This window comes from Pelodiscus sinensis, chromosome 29 (assembly GCF_052426305.1).
Source record: "Pelodiscus sinensis isolate ZL-2025 chromosome 29, ASM5242630v1, whole genome shotgun sequence".
In the NCBI taxonomy this organism is placed as follows: Eukaryota; Metazoa; Chordata; order Testudines; family Trionychidae; genus Pelodiscus; species Pelodiscus sinensis.
This window is the reverse complement of record NC_143080.1, coordinates 5045754-5065553: the sequence shown is the minus strand read 5'-3', so window position 1 is coordinate 5065553 and position 19800 is coordinate 5045754. Positions and strand designations below refer to the sequence as shown.

At 53.8% G+C, this 19800-nt stretch overlaps 1 protein-coding gene across 4 annotated transcripts; it reads right to left on the bottom strand.

Annotated features, from left to right (window-relative positions):
- Positions 1–663: 663 nt before the first annotated feature.
- Positions 664–18096, bottom strand: CASC3 (CASC3 exon junction complex subunit). Of its 4 annotated transcripts, none has more exons than XM_075911733.2 (14): positions 17763–18096; positions 14953–14980; positions 14538–14575; positions 12741–12920; positions 12495–12646; positions 11862–12038; positions 10301–10998; positions 7052–7116; positions 6673–6787; positions 5860–5958; positions 4747–4961; positions 3353–3475; positions 3118–3194; positions 664–2392 (listed from the first exon to the last, which is right to left on the bottom strand). In XM_075911733.2, the coding sequence occupies exons 1-13, from the start codon at positions 17985–17987 to the stop codon at positions 3159–3161; spliced, it is 2151 nt and encodes a 716-aa protein (XP_075767848.2). In that variant the 5' UTR covers positions 17988–18096; the 3' UTR covers positions 664–2392; positions 3118–3158. The 4 variants fall into 4 exon arrangements, with proteins under 4 accessions (XP_075767848.2, XP_075767849.2, XP_075767847.2 ...); XM_075911734.2 differs by having other exon boundaries at positions 3118–3181; positions 12741–12917; positions 17763–18095; XM_075911732.2 differs by having other exon boundaries at positions 3118–3181; positions 17763–18094.
- Between the last annotated feature and the right edge of the window lie 1704 nt (positions 18097–19800).

Here is a 19800-nt window from a genome sequence, read left to right as displayed (position 1 = left end):
GACCCACCAACATATTCCACCAAGAGGGGGTTGACATCTGCCCATCCCATCGGCCTCTCAGGTGTGCCCAGCTCCTGCATCTCCCCCCCAGAGCCCAAAGGGGCCCTCAGAGCCTCTCTCCCGCAGTAGCAGCCCAGGACCGTTTCTTATCCGCGATCCCAGCCAGAGCCAGGTCCCACGGGCACCAGATGCAGACAAAGCCCTAGCAGCGGTACAGTGCGGGACGCCGTGTAGTTCCACTCGTACCGAGCGCTGTGCGAGCGAGCGGCCTGCTCGGAGCCACCTACGCAGCAGCTGTTCCACGCCCCTCGGAACAGTCTTGGTTGGTAACCCCTTGGGCGTCAGACATAAAACCGGCGGGAAGCTGCACTTCGTTCTGCTGATCTTTAAAGCAGGAAGCAGAGGGGAGGAGGGTTCAAATTCTGGAGGGAGGGGGTAGCAGCTGAATTATGGGAAATGGTACTTAATCAGCATGAAGAGGAGCGTGTGGGGAGCTTCATTATAGGGTAAGAAAGGGACTCGGTTCTCCAACAGGGCTAGAAACTTGGGGAGGTAGAAAGCGGGGCGGTTGTAATGTCCTTGTTTTCCAAGGGTTTCAGAAGTCGTATGATGGGACAAGCGCCCTTCCAGACAATAGTGCAAAACACAGACCCGGAGCCTTCGTTACGTTCTAAAATGTATTCTCATCTCCACCAAGTCATTACAATGTTGGTTACAACGGCGCACTCCAAAAGAACAGGAACAAAAACAAAAGAAGCCATCACAGTGTTGTTAGGTCTAGAATTTCAGTCCCACGACCGATATGTTAAACGATACATTTCAGCCTTAAGGCAGAGAAACAGTTACAGTTAAAATGTAAAGGACTTGTTTTTAAATGCTGTTTGAGTTAACTTCAACTAAGTACAAAAGGTCCTTAAATTACAAACACCAACAAAAAAGGACTTCGGTTAGAAAGCCACGTCTGAGTGAAAAGATCTCAACCTGAAACAGGCAGGAGGGGCTCTTCCCTCCTCCCCACGGCTGGGAATTCACAGGCTACCCCTCGGCTGCTGAACGACTCGAGACGCATGCTGCCCCGGCGCACCCAGGGCTGAAGTAGCAACCTTTCCCTAGCGCAATCTGCAAGCAGCTGTGAAGCGGAGGCCATGCTGAAGCGGAGCTGAAAGCAGTGCAGCTCTGCCGGCGGCGATCCCCGCGGGATCTGCGCTGCAGAGACGCGGCAGCAGATCACGCCGGCGTGGGCAAGCCGGGCTGCTCCAGCAAGCACGCTGCTGCAGGGTCAGGCTTCTGATTCCTCCAGCAGGGATCAAGGCTGAGGCACAGGGGCGGCAGCATTTAGAGTTATGATATGTGCACAGTGGGTGCTCCTCCGTGGGGACTGGAGCGGGCAGGCCCTGTCCTGGGAAGTGGATGCAGCATGTCTGATTTCATCATCTTCCACTCACACAGAAGCACCAGCCAACGGCTGGGGACAAACCATACATGGGCTTATCCTGCCAAGCCGGTTCGCTCAAGAACAAGGTAGAAGGACAAGCAGCCTGCAAGCAAGAGGACAGCTCCTTAGAGCGCCTCGGGAATGCCCGGAGAGCTGCCTGCTCCTCTCTGGGTCCCATTTAGTGTCTGACTTTGCGGGGTGCAGCATGCACTGGTGGGAGAGCGGAGGCTGGACTTTGCCCTGCATCGGCACATCCTGGCTGCTTCAGGTTGAGAGTTTACACACTCGGACGACAGAAACTGCCCATGACATAGTTACTAGCAGGGCTTGCTCCAGAAAGGAAGAGGAGCAGCTTCTAAATGAAGGGGCAGCTGATCAGCCGGGGGGGGGGGGAGGGGTCTGCCAGACGGCTGACCGTCAGCTGCCCTTCCCCAAGCATCTAGGCGCCTACAGTGTCAGAAAGAAACATGCTAATGTCAGAGCCGAAGAAACAAAAGTAACAGCTGAGGTTTCCTTGGGGAGGGGGCTACGCTCCTGGCTACCTGACCAACCGAGAGTCCAATACCAAACCAAAACCAGAACAGAACCAAGCCACTTTTGTTCCATATGCTATGCTGGAAAAGGTCAAACATTTAATAAGGGGAAGGGGCGAACGAGGGGGGAATCGCAAGAACTTGCAGCCAGGGAGCAACCCTTGTGTTCAGTATTTCAACGCCTTCCGGGACCGGGTGAGGGGGGCAGCAGTGAGAGGCACGAAACGCCTCAGAGGAAAGCGTGCCCGGCCCCGAGCACGATACAATGCGGCAGGGCGCTGGAGGTGGTGGCCGCTGGCCTCACCTACGCATGGAGAAGGGGATTCTCTGAGTCGCAGCTTCCTGCGTGCTGGCGGGGCTGGAACTTCGGAAGCAGGCGTCCCTACGTATTGCTCCTTTCCTCTGACTTCTCACTTGTGCTGTCCTGGAGGGAAGATGCAAGCCCTGGAGTTAGTGCACGCTTCACAAGCTCGCTGCACAGGGTCACTGCTAGCATGGAGGTGGGCCGGAGGTTCCCCACCCCAGGGCACTAGAGAGCAGCCACGGTCCCCGGCTGCACCACCAGAGTCACCGTGCACTCTGGCTAGCCAGCTCTTGCGCCAGGTCCAACTCTGCACAGCAGTGAAGGTAAACAGGCCGGGAGGAGTTAGGGGCCACTGGCTAACACCAGGCATCGGGGCCTTCCTCCAGGGGACCTCAAAGCCCTGTGTGATGGCTGGGAGAAACTAAGGCCCAAGGTCACCCAGTGAGTGAGTGGCCGAGCCAGGAATCGATCCCAGAGTCTTGACTCCCAAGTCCTCTGCTCTAGCGCGTGTGGCTTCTTCTCCTGACACAGGGCAAGTGACCCCCAACAGCTACCTGTGGGTCTGTGCCCGCTGTGACGGACGCTTCCTAACCTCCTATGGGTGATATTTACAAGGCCACCAGAACGCCCACAAGTGCGTAGCACTGGAGAGGGGATATGGTCCTCAGCAGAGAAGTGATTCTCATCTCTGTACGGACTTTAAACCTGCCCCTTCAGTTGCTACACGCTCAAGGCATCAACATTTATTTGCCTTGAGAAAGCACCATTTTGTATGTCAGAAATGGATTTTTTAAGTATCTTTTTTTCTAAACAAAAAGGAAACCAAGAGTCAACTTGGGACTTACTTTGTACGTGGGTTTAGATTTAAAGTATTTAGAAACTCAAATTAACTGGAGCCCTGCTTACAACCTGCAACGAGAAGCTGGAGTTTGGGACACGTCAAAAAATAAGCGGACGATTTTCTTGAAAACAACACATTTCTCGAGGGAGGAGAGGGGAGGGGAGAGAGAGATCGCACGCCACTGGGAAACCGTCTCCTGCATGGTCTCCCACAGCAGCGCACGGCAGGGGGGTCTGTACCTCGGGTGGCGGTGGCTTGATAGTCACAGGCTGGGATGTTCTTCGGGGCGGAGAAGGTTTCGGCTGCACTTGCTGCTGGACAGTGTTGTAGTAGGTGACCCCGCCGTACACCTGGGACTGGGCCTGCAACCCCAAAGGAACGGAAAGCTGGAGCACAGGGCGCACAGAGGGCTGCAGCTGCCCAGAGCGTCATCCAGCTTTAAAACCCAAGTCCTGTGAAGCTAGAGGGGCACAGAACCGCTCTCGAAGCGGAGCTGGTTAGGGTTCATGTGGCACGGCAGAAAGCAGTGGCCAAGCTTTGTCTGCAAACACGTTCCCTAGAGGAGCGCACGCTGCTGCAGTCAGCTTGCCCAGTCAAGCCGGAAGTATGGAGAGAGGCTTTGCGGTCAGGGTCAGCTGTCTGATTGGGTCAGTTGACAGCCAAGCTACTTTGATTCCTAGATGGTTTGCTATAGGCCATGTGTTTCCACTTCCTACCAAGACCACGCCCAGGAGCCCTGTGCTTACTCCAGACCAAACCTTCTCTCTTCAGCTAGACCAGCAGAGAAGGGAAGGGTCTAAAAGGGGTAGGCCCGGTTAAACTGCACCTCTTCTGTCTTGCCACTGAGTGTCACCCGTGTGCCATTTGCAAGAGGAGCTTCTGCCTTGCCACAATGGTGATTAGTGGGAGGCCCAGAAACAGATCACAGGCCACCAGGTCAGAGGCCATGTGGGACAGGACTTCAGCCAGTGGTCGAACAGATCTGGTAGTTACAAGTGACTGGCCCAGCTGGCTGCCAGCAATTCACAAATGAACCTCCCGACTTTCTGTGACTGGCGTTGGAGGGTTTTCCAGGCCTTTGAGCTCCCACACCCCTGACATCACAAGCCTCAACCTGTGCCTAGCCTGCCACCTGGGTTGAACAAGCAAAGGAAGTAGGCTTGAATCCAGGAACTCTCGGTGCCTGGCTTAGCTTGGACCATGAGCAGACTCACCTAGCTGCTGCGCTTCTAGGCAGCTTCCCTTTCTTGGTTCTCTCGTCCTGGTAGAGAATTTCAATTCTTGGCCCAAACAATACAACCCCAACCCGAGTGCCGGCAGGGAGTTTGCGACTAAAATTCAAACGCCAGGCCCTGGGAGGTCAGATCAGGCTCCTTCTGCTCCTCAAACTGAGCAGGAAGCAAGATGTTTTCCTCATTCATGCGCTTTAGTAAGATTTAGTTTTAACGTCCGTTTGAATAACATAATGTGTTGCCTCCTTTAGGGAGCAATTCCACACGGCAGGGAGATCAGCAGCTAGCCCATGCTGTCTCAAAGGCCAGACAACACATGGACCCATCTGGATGGGATCCCACAGCCGCATGCTTACAAAACTCCTGCTCGAGACAACTGAAGCGGGCTGGAGCCAACTCACCTGTGTATTGGAATAGAGATGGGGAGGGGGTGGGGGTGGAAGTGCTCCAGGGGGGTAGGGGTAGCCGGGGCTGCCAAAATTCATGACTCCAGGAGGGGAGAAATAGGTGGGCGTGAGCAGCTGCTGTGGGGGCGGTTGCCCAGGCGGCATGGAGACCGGTGGAGGATATAAGCCAGGGTTAGCCAAAGGTGCTGGCGTCTGGTGTGGATGTAAACCTAGGAAATGAAAAAATAAATCCCCCTTGGATGTCGCCTCGGACAAGGCTGGGACTGCTTGGTTGCCAAAGCGAATTAGCGTCTCTGGGTCCGGCTTGCTCTGACCCAACAGGAAGGGCGTTTGTAGACACCTTGGTATGCGACCACGCCAGACTAATGCCTGCGCTGACTGCGGCAAGAGGGGTCACGCACCGAGTAGAATGCTGAGAGCGGGGAGTCTTGCAACACATGGATCATATTCAAATGGACTCAACAGTGCATAAGTCAGTTACACACTATGCGGCAACAGCCCTGGATCAGCCTTTGGGACCAGCCTCAATGACCTGCTGTTTCCCAGATTTCTGAGACCTTTCAGACGTCATTGCTGCTGGGCCGGAAAGGCTGCCAAGCGTCCCCGTACAAAAGGAGGGCAGCGGGCTGCTTCAAGCTTTCCTTAAAACGGGGACGAGACTCAGCCAGTTATTCTACCCCAAACCAGCAATGTTCTGCCCAGAAGTTCCTAAGGCTTCCTCACCAGGCTTTGGTGTGGCCATCAGCCAAGCAGATGCAGCAGCTAGCAAAACAGTCACATGACCAAGCACAGCATCTAACAAAGATGACGCCACTTCTGCATGGCATCAGCACGGGAGCGAGCGTGACTGACTGACAAGGCCTAAGAAACGGACACGTGGCTTCGCCAAGGTCCGCCGCAGTGCTCAGAGAGGCTGGCGAGCAGCCCGTTTTACAGACAGGGACACAGATGTTAAAAGCCTTGCCTAAGGCCAGAATGAGTCTTTGCCAGCTGGATTCCAACTCAGGAGTACTTGCTCCCCGGGCCTATTCCAGACTGGACTTTCCTCAAACGCAAGGTTAGCAAGTTGGCTTGGGAGGGCAGGGGGGTGGGGAGACAGTGTCTCACCTGGATGTGGGAGGTGCATTTCCGGCTGCACAATCATACCCTGGGGGGGTAACGGGGCAGGAGTCTCACTGTGGGTGTAGATTGGTCCTTGGAATTGTACTGCAAGAGAAAACAGTTTGCAAGGAAACAAATGTTATTTAGTTTTTCCTGCTGTAACGAGAGTCGCGTTGATTACAGGAGTCGCAGCATTGGAGCCCTGCTGTGCTCAAACACTGTCAATTGTGCGTGCCGTCCAGCGTCAGGATCCCAGCCGAGAGAGCTCCCGGCAAGCTCCTACCTGTAACGGAACACAGCGTAGCTGCCTCTTTCAAGGCTTTTAACGTTCTGACGGATTTTCAGCATCTCACTTACTCCCTCCAATCTCTCCCTCACAAAACGCCAATGAAACTAGTATTTCTACCAAGGTTCAAACTCCACTTCTCAATTCTAGAACATCGTGGGAGTTTCCAGAGCTGCAGACGCCAAGCCGAAGACGCCGGCAATGCTGGGAGCTGCTTTCCAAAAGGGAGCCGGGATTACATCCAGAACACTCAGCTGTCATGGACATTTAAGAACGATTTGAGGGAATCGTTTCACATTAAGCTTTGACATTTTAACCCTACCATTACGGGCTCTACCACTAGCCGACCACGGCCCTTTCAAGAGGAAGGAGCTCTTCAAGAACTCATGAGAAGCTCCCAATAATTAACTCGGTTTTAAAGAGCAGCTTCTGACATAACCAGGCTCCCCATATGGGCCCCTCCCCCCAGTCAGAGCTCATTTCTGAGCGCGCTAAAGCTTGGACAGAAGAGGAACCGGAGCTGTAGCACTCACATGGATCGTAATAGTGCCCTTCCATGATGCTGATGTGCATTGGGGGAGCAGGCTCCGGAACTGGCGGCCGCTGGCGCTGGGATGAGTAACGCTTGGCACGGCCCGCCTGTACTCCCTGAAAGAGTCCAAAGGCATCTGTGAGCTAGAGTTACAAAGAGGAGTCTGCCCCAGTTCACACCAGCGTTACCCACCCAACCTTCCTGGGAACCTACATTCAGCTTAACACACCAATATGGCCCACGCTTCTTACACAAGGAACGGAGAAATGCAGGCATGCCACAGCCAGGCTCTGGCCATTCAAGCACAGGACCAAATCAACGCTTTGGTTCAAAATTACTAAAAAGAAGAGTCCCACTGCATACAAGATTCCCTGCTTTACCATGTCCTCCATCCTGTTAAACGGGGGTGGTGGTCCAGCTCCCATGTGCATATGATTAGGAATACCTGGGAAAAGAGACACGCTGGTTACCAAGTCGCATGCTCGTCTTTAATAAGCAATCTTACGTGTCAGAGCCTTCCTGGGCAGTCGTCTGTCTGGCTAATAGGGGTGTGAATGGTTAACCAGTGGGGGCTACTGCCGTGGGCCTGGCCCTCCTGTAGCAGCGTGCCGGGGGCAAGGGCAGCTCTGTTTAAGCCGTTAACCAGTTTAACCATTAACCATTGGGTTTAACAGGATTTTACATCCCTCCCACCTATATGAAATGCAGGACAGAAAATGTCACTGTTTTAGAGAAATTACTGTGCTGTGAATACCAACCTAGGCCTCGCAAATTTCAGTGACAATGTATAATTCACGAGGAGCTTCGACGATGAAATAAGTTCTCCAAATTACAGCGCGTATTAGAGAAGTCAAGGGTTTATACATTGCAGTACTAAGTACAAAGGGACTTTGACAATTATTTTATCAGTGTCACTGGCTCTGCAGCTGTACAAAGCGTATATAAAGAGGAGAATCCAGACATGGAATACCCTGGATACAGACCAAATCTTCTAACATCTTGCTAAACATCACTTGGCTTCCACTCCTATTCTCAGATCACAGCAAAGCTCTGGGAGTTTGGGGCCAGGGTTGGGTCTTGCTCCTGAACAAGTGTCTACATGGCACCTTATAGCTCCAGCTGAAACTCACTACAGCCAGGCAGCCCTGATCGTGTTTTCAAATTCAAGCTGCAGAAAGTCACAGGCCACAACAGTAGTTGTGGGAGCAAAACGTCACTCCTTTTATGAGTCCGCTGGACAAATGTATGAGGGTTGCATGGAATGGTGGGGGGTAGGGCTCAGCGGCCATTGAACTCACTTCCTGTTTACATCTGATGTTCCCAAAAGCTCTTGCAGCAGGCTTCAGCCAGCCACATGCTGGGGGAGGAGGCGGGGGCGAGGCAATGTGTTCCAAGTTTGTGGTGGAGATGCTGTCCCACCAGGGCCCTGAGGTGACACTGATCAGCCAGCCTCAGGTGTTGGGCTGGCTGGTTCTTGCTCACATGCACAGGACCTAACTCATCGCTATGTGTGGGGTTGGGAAGGAATTTTCCTTCAGGTGACCTACGGGTTTCACCTTCCTCTGCAGTGTGGAGGTCACTTGCCAAAATTATCTGGGTGCGTCTGTCTCAATTGTTTCCAGCCACTGCATGTCCTCAGGCAGCGGTGCTCCTGGGCCCCACAACTGTGCACCTACAGCACATCATAATCTAGCTTCCTGAGGGCTGTGGTACTTCTGTCTCCTCTCCGTCCCTGTGGATAGCAAGTGGGTGGCCCACGACAGCAGGATGGAGCAGATCGGACCCTGAGCTCTGACTACACATACAAATCTCAATGATGGTATCAGAGCGCAACACTCCCAGAGTGCCCTCATGCGGCAGGCCACACCACAAGTGCTCCTGCCTCAGTTTCCCCTCCAGGGTAACCCAATGACTCTGCTTCAATGATGCCCTTCCTTGGAGACAGCTTATTATGAAAACCAAAATGTAGCCTCTTTGGAGAGGAAATAGGGAAACGCTTCCAGCCAGCCATTGGTAACAGCTGCTTTGTACTGGACAGAGTCTGTCCTTCAAACTAAGGGGAGTTTTTCATAATCTTTCTGCTATTAAACTAAGCAACTCTGTATCAGCAGCAAACCAACCCATGTCTGCAAGCAGGCACCAATGCCATTCAGCTTCCGAGGCGGACAGCAAGCAACCTGCATAACAGCTGGCATCGTGGGGCAACATTTAAACACAACAAGGTCAATTAATTTTTCTGCAGGGGGTCATGGGGCCTAGAGCCACAGAAAGCAGATGGGTTCAAATGTAAAGCGGTCTGCTTCAGGCAAGAGTAAATGGCCTGGAACTGAAAGTACCTGCTCTAGAGTAGACCCCTGAGATCAGAGCCTGCAATTCCGGTATGCTAGGTGTTCTGGCCCTAATGCTTAGGCCAGGGATGGGGACTCTACAGCTTGCGAGGCTTGGGGCTCCCCATCCCCCTCGCAGTGGGGCAAGTCGGCACTGGCGCTCCAGCCATGCAGGGAGCACCATGGCTGGAGCCTCATTGCCGGCTCTCCTCTGCGGGGGGGAGTTGAGGAGCTCCGGAGCCTTGCAGCTCGATGAACCCAGTCCATAGGCTCTAGCAGGCAGTGGGAGGAAGCAGCTCCACACCCTACAACATGGGTTCCCAAACTGGGGGACGTGCCCCCCTGGGGGGCATGCAGAAATTCCAGGGGGGCACAAGGCAACCCAGCCCCCCCCCCCCCCCCCATCAAGTTTTGCTGCCCTGGTCAATTCCTTGGTTTTTCTGCTCAACAAATTTTGCTGCTATGGGGGGGGGGGGGGGGGGGGGGGGTTATAAAAAATCAAAAAGGGGGCGTGATGCCAAAAAGTTTGGGAACCACTGTCCTCCAGGGAAGTGTTTCCTGCAAGCACTGACCCCCATGTCCATTGGCTGAGATTCCCTACCTTCAGCCCAGGCTAGGGATTGAAATGTAATCAGTGAACTGATGAGCATCGGTCCCTATTAACTCCTGCAGGCTCCTGGTGGGGCTGGCGAGTGTTTAACCATCACCACTGGAATTTTAATCGGTTACTATTTTTAAATCTTTTTTACATCCCTAGCCTAGACTCCTGCACCATCACCCCGCTGCTGCACCCTACAATTGCTGCCCACACCCCGCTCCTGCACCCCCCACCCTGCTCCTGTACCCTATATCTCCCACCTACACCCTGCACCTGCTGCCCCCACTCCTGCACAGACCCCTCTCAAAGTGTTAATCTGGTGCTAGGGGATGGAGGGGGGGGGGAGTCCTGAGCCGCAGCGCTCTCCTCCCTCCCCAAGGCTGGAGCTTGAGGAGAAGCTCTTTTTTTCTGCTTCTCATTTGGGGCCCACGTCTGTGAGGGTCCCCCTCCCCCTTTCTCCTCACTTGGGGGCCAAGTCAGTGCGGGATCAGGGTATTGGGTTTTTTTTTTGCACTTCTCAATTGTGTATCGGTCCCGACTGATCTTTCTGCGGGCCAACGACCCCCCCAACCCAGGAAAGGTTCCCCACCTCTGGCTTAGCCAATGAAGCTATCCCTCCAGCTCTAACAACAACAGACCTTTCTAGCCACAGCGGCTGTGCTGCCTTCAGCGGGGAAAGCCGCTCCGAGCCCCGTGGCACTTACCTCGGAGCTCCCGAGGCTGTATGAACGGAGGCTGTCCCGGGGTCCAGGTCTGCTCGGTTAGATTCAGCTGAGTCATGTCTTGCTCCAATCCATCCAGGCTGGCTTCCACTGGCGACTCCCAACTCCCAGCCTTTGCAGGAGGAGGGGGGCTCGCGACCTGTACCGGTTTCGGAGGCACGGGCGCCGACCCTTCTGGAGGGGGCACTTCATCGGCCAGCTTCCCTGCATCGCCGGCTTTAACCCTAGTTCTCCTCACCCTGGAGTAGGATTTCTTTTCAATGGGTCTGTCTGGTGGCGGCTGGGCAGAGTCCGTGCTGGGGGTCTGGCTTTCCAAAACCAGCTCTTCCTTCTTGGCAGGGCTGCTGTGGACAGGGGCCATCTCTGCTTCAGGAGAGGGGTCCCTCTCGGGGGCTTCTTCCACACGCCTCGCCCGGGTACTGCTGTCGTGCTTAGCCTGCTCCCCTGCTCGAGAGAGGTGCTGGCTGTTTGCTTCCACAGCTCGGTAGCTTGGCCGGTTCTCTTTGTAGCCACCCATCCTTGGAAAGTTCCTGGCTGGGGGCATCCTCCCGGTGCCTGCTGCGTTGCGGCTGGTGAAGGTTCGTGTTGGCAGCGAAGCACTGTCTGAGCTCTCGTGTCTCGGCGGCTTGGCTTGCCTCTCGTTGGCCCAGTTCACCTCGCGCTGCGGGGGGCTCCCAAACCTTGAGGGTGAAAACGGTGAGGATGAGAAACAAGCCCCCGAGTTGCACCACTGGGAGACATTTACAGACACCGGGGCTGTAATTACCCCCCCATCTCCACCCCCAAGATGCCTTCCCAAAGGGTATGTCTAGACTACATGACTCCGTCGACGGAGCCATGTAGATTTATTTTTTGGGCAAAGGCAAATGAAGCCGCGATTTAAATGATCGCGGCTTCATTTAAATTTACATGGCTGCCACGCTGAGCCGACAAACAGCTGATCAGCTGTTTGTCCGCTCAGCGCGCTAGTCTGAACGCTCCCCTGCCGACATCAAAGCCCTTTGTCGGCAGCTCCGGCAAACCTCATCCCACGAGGAATAACGGGGCTGCCGACAAAGGGCTTTGATGTCGGCAGGGGAGCATCCAGACTAGCGCGCTGAGCGGACAAACAGCTGATTAGCTGTTTGTCGGCTCAGCGCGGCAGCCATGTAAATTTAAATGAAGCCGCGATCATTTAAATCGCGGCTTCATTTGCCTTTGCCTATGTGTCTAATCTACATGGCACCATCGATGGAGCTATGTTGTCTAGACACAGCCAAACACAACACACCAAGGCACCCTGTTCTACCCTCCCATCCTGAAGCTGGCTTCCAGAGCTTGATGCTTCTGCTCAGCCCTCTCCCAGACAGGCAGCACCCAGACCGACGAGCCCCCCAGAGTCTCAATCAGGCAGTGGACACGCACCCATCAGCCCTCTGCCCAACCCCCTCCTTCAAGCCCTTCCTATTTGATGCTCAGCATCAAGGTGGCTGCAAGAAGGCTCGTCTTCCCGCCCAGTACGTGAGGAGTCTTCTGACTGGACTCCAAGGCCTCGGCTGCTCACCGGGGCTTGCGCATCCGCCTGGGCTTGATGTCGTCGGGATTGTGAGCCGATCTGATGTCATAGCCATAGAGGGCGATCAGCTCCTGCCTGCTTTTGGGGGCTTGCTCATCTTCCCGGAATTTGTCATGCTCCCAGCGGCCCTCATCCTTCCAGAGCTTTCGCTGGCGCCCCTTTGGCCTGGCACAGGGAGACAGAGACTCAACAGGCCTTTGCAAACCAAGGCTGGAGGGTGGAACAGGCAGTACAGAAGCCGCTCCTTTCTGGGAAGGGTGTGCCTGGAGACCGCGGAACATCTCCCCTCCCCCAACTCCATTCGCAGCCTTTCAGGACTCCGAGACCCTGTCCTGCCAGCCCAAGAGGCAGATGGGAACCCACCCCTTTCCATCACAGGTCAGCGGCAGGAGGCTCAACATGGGCTTCCGTAGCATTATCAGTCCCTGCTGCCTTAGGAACATGTGGAACCAAAGCCAGTCCTGGCACAACATTACCACGAAGCAACCAGGCCAGCCCATGCCGCGTATCCCAGGTCTTACAAAACTCGCCCAGTCTGCCAGGTATTTCACATGGAAGCCAAGGGCTGTGCTGGCTCAGGACTCAACTTCTCTGTAGCCAGCAACGTTTCACGAGTCCTACCTGACTTCCTCCTCCTGGGTCTGCCCGCGGAGATCATGTTCAAAGAAGAGCCCTTTGCGGGGTATGTAAGCAGGGTTCTTCCGGTCCTCGTCGTCATCCAAGTGCTTGGGGACCTTTTTCCCCACTTTATTCTCAATTGGTTCAGTGCTCTCCTATCAAAACCAGAGAACTCATTACACTGCAGCAGCCTTTCCTCATGCAGCCATCCTCCCTCCGGGGGTCACACTGCACACAGGAGATAGCTACCTGCCCATCCCCGCTCTGTCTCTCGCCCGTCACAGAGCCTTTGGGGGCAGGTTTCTCTTCCCCTTTCTCTGCTTTTCCTGTGGATTCAGTGGCATTGCTGCTCTCCTGCTTCAGCTCCACCTTGGCGCTTTCCTCCTCACTGTACTCCCCCTCCTCGGCCTGCAAGCAAACATCCAACTGCTGAGACAAGATCACAACTCTGGTTAGCAACAGATCCCCGGGTGAGTTTCAGCCTATGTGTCTAGATCCCCACAGCTCCAACCAGCCCCCTATCCAGACTGATTCTCCACCAATACCACAGAGCAGCTCAAGGCCAATGGCAGCCAGCAAGGCTAGGAGAAAGCAGAGCAAACGTTCAAGAAAAATCACAGCTCAACCAGAGCCTCCGAGTTCTACGCTGGGGAACCTTTTGTACCGCGCCATGAGGGAAGCTACCCCAGAGGGGGCTCATGCCGTCAGGCTCCACGGCGCACATGGACCTGCTCTGCTTTCCCCCATGGAAGGGCTGGCCTCTGCCACACCTGTGTTTCTGAACTCGCTGGAGCTGTGTAGCTGGCTGACTCCGAGCACTCTGCTCACAAGCATCTGACCTCGTTTCACCCTCCGGGAGACTGTGAGCCTTGCTCTGCCTGGAATCGACACTAAAAATAGCATTGGCACCACTACCAAGACGACTGCTCTCGTTTCTCTGTCAATGCTGCATGTGCACATGTCAATTGCTGCTCCTTCGATTTGTTTGGGGGACACACGTTTTGTGTATAGTGAGGCACAGTGGAAGACGAGAGCTGCTCATAGCTCTCCCAGCACGGCCGGTACACTTGGAGTGGTTGGATGTCAGAGGAGTTAGTTCAGTTGCTCAGGAGCTATGGTTACTGGGTCCCTAGAGACCCAATATCTATATTTTCCAGAGTCAGCTGCAGCTTGAACACAGGCCTCTGCAGACAGAATAGTATCCCGAGTGGGTGGAAAAGGCACTCCCTTCCACATTCTGATCTGGCTTTAGAGTCTGCAGCAGCCCCCAAGCACTCACTGCAAGGAATGAGATGTGGAAGTGATGGTGTGCCAAGCCCCTTCCCCGCCCATTTCTCTGCCCCCTTCTCACCTCTCCCTGCTGCTCGTTTTGAGAGCATGGTTTTCCAGACACTGAGCCATGCAGCACCCCACCCATTTCAGGAGAGAAGTCTCTGGCACTAGACCTGCCATGGATTTACAGCAGGTGATCATGGCCACTAGACGTCCTGAAACACCCCTCAGGCTCCTAGTCCTGCTGTCACTACGTGTCCATGAAGCACTAGGCCAGAGTTTGCTGTCCAGGCTGCCTTACTGAACAAAACAGCTGGCCCCAGCGACATGCCCAGAAGGGATTACTGACAAGAAACGTTCTCTGTTGTGAGCCGTGCGGGGCCAGGCCTCACTACTGGACACAGCTCAGCATCTTCATTCCTCTTTCAGCCAAAGAACAAGCATCTCGGGTTCATTACTTGTGTGTGAGTTACAGCTAGTCAAGACCTAGCAAGTGATCTAATCCTCTGCTGATCGTTTGAAGCTGGGCCCCTGATCTGCACCATTTGCTTTCACAGAGGAGCCAGGCTCATCTCCCAGTGCTGCTTGTTGGCAGTTCAGGGGGACATTGCTTGGACCCAAAACCAAGGCAGGTTAAGACAGGCTAGACAAAATGCTAGATTCAAAGGCTCCAAGGCCAGGGTCAGTAGGCCCCCACAAGGCATATGAGCTGTTCTTTATGTTAAGACAATGCAAGAAACAGAAACTAGGTGTCAATATAAAGAATACACTCACCTCGGAGTCTTCTGCACTTTCGTAATCCGAGAGCACAGCTAAGGAAGAGAAAGCAGGCGTTTGGCACACATGCTGCAGAAGTGGTGTTTTCTCCAAACATGAATTAGCTTTGAATTATAACACTTAGAGCATCACTCGTCAACATTCCTGTGCACAGACACACAGCATTCAAACCACACGCGTACTAAGCACCAGTATTAAACTGGCCCTCAATCTCCCTGCTGAAAAGCACAGCCGTTAGACCAATGCTCCATCCAGCCCAGCATTACATGCTTCAGACACTCCTGGAGCAGGGGACCAGACAACTGGCCTTTCAAAATGGCCTCAGAGTACGCATTTTTAATAGCTAACGATTCTGTGCTTTCATAGCTTCCCTTCTCCCTCCCAGGACAGCCCAAAGATACTTATTACTCACCGTCTCCTTCGATGCCATCTTCACTTTCCTATTGAAAGAGAGACACACACAAGCATGTTACTGGATGTGTAAAATTTCCAGGAAAATTTCAGTGACTTGCCTATCAGATGTGACCTCACTAGACATCTAGACAAGCTTTTGACAAGAGCCGGGTTGGGGAGATGCCTGTGACCCCGGCACACAGGAGAGTCATCCTGGAAGCTTACATTTAGAACAAACATGGATCTAAGAACTTGTACAAGAGTTTTCCTGAAAATGCATCCAGTTGCATGCAAAAGGCCAGCCAGACTGAGGGAAATTCAAGTCCTCCAGGCAAGAAAAGGCAGTATGGAGAGGAGGGGTTTAAAGTGTGGTTAGTCAGTACTGATCTTTAGGGGAAAGAGGCCTACACAGAAATGATGAGCTCCCTTAATAAAATAAAACTAGAATCAGACTGCTGGCTCAGAAAGTTACTGGGGGATTGCTGGAAGCTGGGAATGGGTGACGGGATGATTACCTGTTCTGTTCATTCCCTCTGGGACACCTGGGCTTTGGCCACGGCCTGAAGACAGACTCCTTGGCTAGACAGACCTTTGGTCTAATCCATTCTTATGGATTATTTAAATTAGTGGCTTTCCTCAGCCTCCATGTGCTGAGGAGCACCAAACTCTCACAGCTGCTACAGATGTCAGAAACATAAATGTTAACTTCTGTCTTTATGGGATAGAGAGTAAGACTGAACTGGAGGAGGAGATCAGATCACAGAGGTAAATTCTGGAAAAGAACCAGAGTATCAGACTAAAGGAATTTAATAAAATAGGCTCATGCTCAAAAATTAAAAAACTGTGTATATAATAATTTAAAGGCTAAAAGCAAAAACAGGTGAACTACAAATATACCCGAAAGCAGAATAGGAACATGGTGTAAGAGGTCCGAGGGAATAAGCTACACGGCTATAAACTACACAGGAAGAACAATTAAACTGGACAGATGGGCAGAGCATTATCCTAAAAGACTTCAGAAAAGTCTACGAGGGGTGGGGAACCTCAGGCCTGGGGGCCAGATGTGGCCCTTGGCTTGCCTGGATCTGGACACTGAGACTCAGGGTTCCCCCTAACATTGGGGAGCCTGTGCTGGTGCTCCAATCCAAGCCTCTCTGTGGGGACAGAGCACACACAATCTACTAGGCTGGGGGCCCAGTGGGGGAGAGAGGATTTCCACTGCTTACTTGTGTGTGGCTGATTTTTCCATGGGTCAGCAGCCCCTGACTCAAAAAAGGTTCCCCACCCCTGCTCTAGGGTAATAGTACTGGCCTGCCCATGAAGAGTCAATGACAAACACAAAGAAGAAAGTCTGTAAACATGTCAGAAACAAGAAACCAGAGAGGGAAATGCTAGGTCCACCAAAGGCATAGGCAAGGAGTATTTTCAGCTGAGATTTACACTGTGTCTGAAACTTATAAACACCGTGGCATTCATTCAGCTGACAATCTATGAAAACACAAGATTCAATTTTAACACCCTTTCACTCAACATCATTATACCTGACAGAACCCATTTCAACCATCCTGATTGTTTTACATTTCTCTGAAATCTGAGAAATTTATTGGCTGAGCTGTTGTCTTGACGACCAAATTAAGCTTTGCTAACTAGCTCGAAAGTTTCACGAGAAAGGGCTGCAGAGTGACCAGATGGAGATATTCATCTAAAAGTCCAGCCCCAAACCACCTGCACTAACTCATTTTGAACACCAGAGTCTGCATAATCTGTATTGCCACAGTGGAAAGACAGATGAGGAAAGATGTGGTCCGGGAATGAAAAAGATTATTGATGCAGAATTTTTCAAGTCAATCTAACTGTAGTTCCAGACCTACTGTAATGTATAAAGATGTGGCAAGGAGGGTCACTTGGCACATACTCTTTTGCCCTTTGTTACATTGCCTGTCTGTATCAAGGATTGAAGTAAATTCTGTAGCATGTGCACGAGGAAAGGACAGGAGAGGAGTGTGTTGATAAGATCTTTGGACACGGATTAATAAAGCTAAATCCCACTGCGCTGCGGAGATCCTTTTGATAAGGGGCTGAGCTGGGAGGTGGAATCCAGGGCTCCTAATCAATTCCTCTCTAAATACGTCCGCCTTACTGGTCTGGAGGAGGGCAATTTAGCAAGATTTTTAAGATGCGGGGCCGGTAAGCTTGCGGCCTGCCCACGCGCTTCGCACTGCAAAAGGAAAGTGACTAAAAACAACAAGCGAGAGGGGAGGCTCAGTCACACAAAGCGGTTTCCCCCACGGCCCTGCCGCCACCGCGGCGACGAGCAGACAACGGAATTCGAAGACATCGGCCCCAGTGAGTTTCTCCCCAGGGTCAAGCCACGGGGGGGGGGTGGGGATATTACGTTTGGGTGGCAAACGCTCCCCCCCCTCCCAGCCACATGCAACACTCGGGCCGGAGTGGGGAGGAAGGGCCTGGAGCGGGCTGCCCGCTCGCACCTCCCCTGACGGCCCCGCCCCGGGGGCTCAGCCAGCCCGACCTGAGCACAAGCGAGCCCCCCCCAACCACGCGGGACAGGCCCCCCCCGACGCGCGCGGGGCGACCCCTGCCAATGGGGAACCCCCCCGCGGGGAGGGGGGGCAGGCCCCTCCCATCCCTCAGACCCCCCCGCGGGGAGGGGGGGCGGTGAGGGGGGGCAGGCCCCTCCCATCCCTCAGACCCCCCCGCGGTGAGGGGGGGCAGGCCCCTCCCATCCCTCAGACCCCCCCGCGGTGAGGGGGGGCAGGCCCCTCCCATCCCTCAGACCCCCCCCCCCATCCTCGCCCCGCCCCCACTCACACACTCGGACTCCTGCGGGCTCTTGGCGGCCCCGGGCGCGCTCTCGGCCGCGCGGCCCCGGCCCCCCGCGGGCAGGTCCCCGGCAGCGCCCCGGGCCGGCCGGGGGGGCGGGGCGGGCGAGCCGGAGCGGGCCCCGCCGGCCGCGGAGTCGGCGCTGTCGGAGGCGGCCGAGTCGGACTCGTCCTCGCTGTCCTGGGAGGCCCGCTGCCGCCGCCTGTCCGCCATCTTGGGGGGGGCTGTGCGGGGGCGGGCGCGCAGGGCCCGACGGGACGGCGCCGGGACTACAGCTCCCAGTGGCGCACCGCGGCGCCTCCCGCTTCCGGCCCCGCCCGAGAGGGGAGGGGTCACAAGTCCCACTTCCGGGCAGCCCGCTCCGCGGCTCCCGCGAGGCTTTGTCAGAGAGCCGGAGTACCTGCCCCGCCCTCAAGGGAGCCGCTCAGCGCGGGCGGCCCCACCCCTGCCTGGCGCGGCTGTGACGTCGTGCCGTCGCCGCACGATGACGTCATGTTACCGTCCCGGTGACGTCATTTCCTTGCTTGAAGTGGATCGCAGGCCATTTCCGCGATTGAGCCGAGCACTGGGCCTGGGGATGAGCCTGGGGCCGGGCTGGCTCAGCACACGGGGGCACAGCTGGGACCAGGGGAGAGCCAGGCCTGCGCCTTTCTGCAGGGCTAGGGTGGTCAGATACTTTCACAAAAAATCCAGAACCTGGGGGGGGGGGGGGGAATGGGGGGGGAAAAAAAAAAAAGAAGGGGGGGAAGGACAGGGGCACCCAAATTTGTTGAGCCAAAAAAAGTATTTTACTCCTGCAGTATTTTCTGTTGTTTTTTTTAAACCCGAGAGAAGACGCAATTACCGGACTGTCTGGACAAAAACAGGACAACTGGCAAACCTATGCAGGACTCTACATGATTTGTTTCTTGCATGCACCTAAGTTTTTCCACAAGGGGGTAGCTCAATTTCACACTCCTGACCTTGTCCTGTATGCAGAGGGGTAGTCGTATTCAACCGAAAAAAACCACCACCAAATAGTCCTGTAGCACCCTCGAGACTACAGGTGATATCATGAGCTTGTGTATGCACAACCCACTTCTTGTGCCCACAAAAGCTCATACCACCATCTACATTTTTGTTAGTCTCGAATTATGGTGCTGAAGGACTATTTGCTGTGGTTTAAGCTTGCCCTGTGTGTCATTTTCCAGAAAGGAAAACCTGATAACTTGGGCCCTATTCCTCATAGGTAGTTAGGTGTCTAAATTCCCATCGACTCCAGTAGAAATTCAAAGGTATTTAGATGCCTGTGATCAGAGGGGCTACGTCTACACTGGCATGATTTTCCGGAAATGCTTTTAACGGAAAAGGTTTTCCGTTAAAAGTATTTCCAGAAAAGCACGTCTAGATTGGCAGGACGCTTTTCTGGAAAAGCACTTTTGCCGGAAAAGTGTCCGTGGCCAATCTAGACGCGCTTTTCCGCAAAAAAGCCCCGATCATCATTTTCGCAATTGGGGCTTTTTTGCAGAAAACACTACTGTGCTGTCTACACTGGCCCTTTTCCAGAACAGTTTTCTGGAAAAAGACTTTTGCCCGAACAGGAGCAGCATAGTTTTTCCGGAAAAGCACTGATGATTTTACATTAGATAGTCAGTGCTCTTCTAGAAATTCAAGTGGCCAGTGTAGACAGCTGGCAAGTTTTTCCGGAAAAGTGGCTGATTTTCCGGAATAACTTGCCAGTGTAGACACAGCCAGGGAGTTTGGCTACTACCCTAAGACCCGAAGCCTCAAGGATAAATGGGAGTCAATGTCATATCCACATCATACACAAGCACAGAGAGGTGAAGTGACTGGCACAACACTTCACCTCCCTCTGAAGACAAATCATGTTGCTTGCCATCACTGGAACAAGACAGAGGTGCATTGACCACACATCCATCCTTGCACGGTTATCTACCCAACACACTTGTTCTCTTTATGTAAAGTAAGGTGATTCTCTATACATTCCACAATAGGTTCATCTATTTCTTCCTGCATTTAGTATTTC

Bases quoted from the DNA above. Each gene is read 5' to 3' on its own strand.
- CASC3 (XM_075911733.2), bottom strand. From the start codon at position 17,987: ATGGCGGACAGGCGGCGGCAGCGGGCCTCCCAGGACAGCGAGGACGAG. The intron at 5,959-6,672 runs GTGAGTGCTACA...TTTCTCTTGCAG, and splicing joins AGGGCACTATTACGATCCAT to TACAATTCCAAGGACCAATC. The intron at 4,962-5,859 runs GTGAGACACTGT...TTCATTTCCTAG, and splicing joins AATGCACCTCCCACATCCAG to GTTTACATCCACACCAGACG.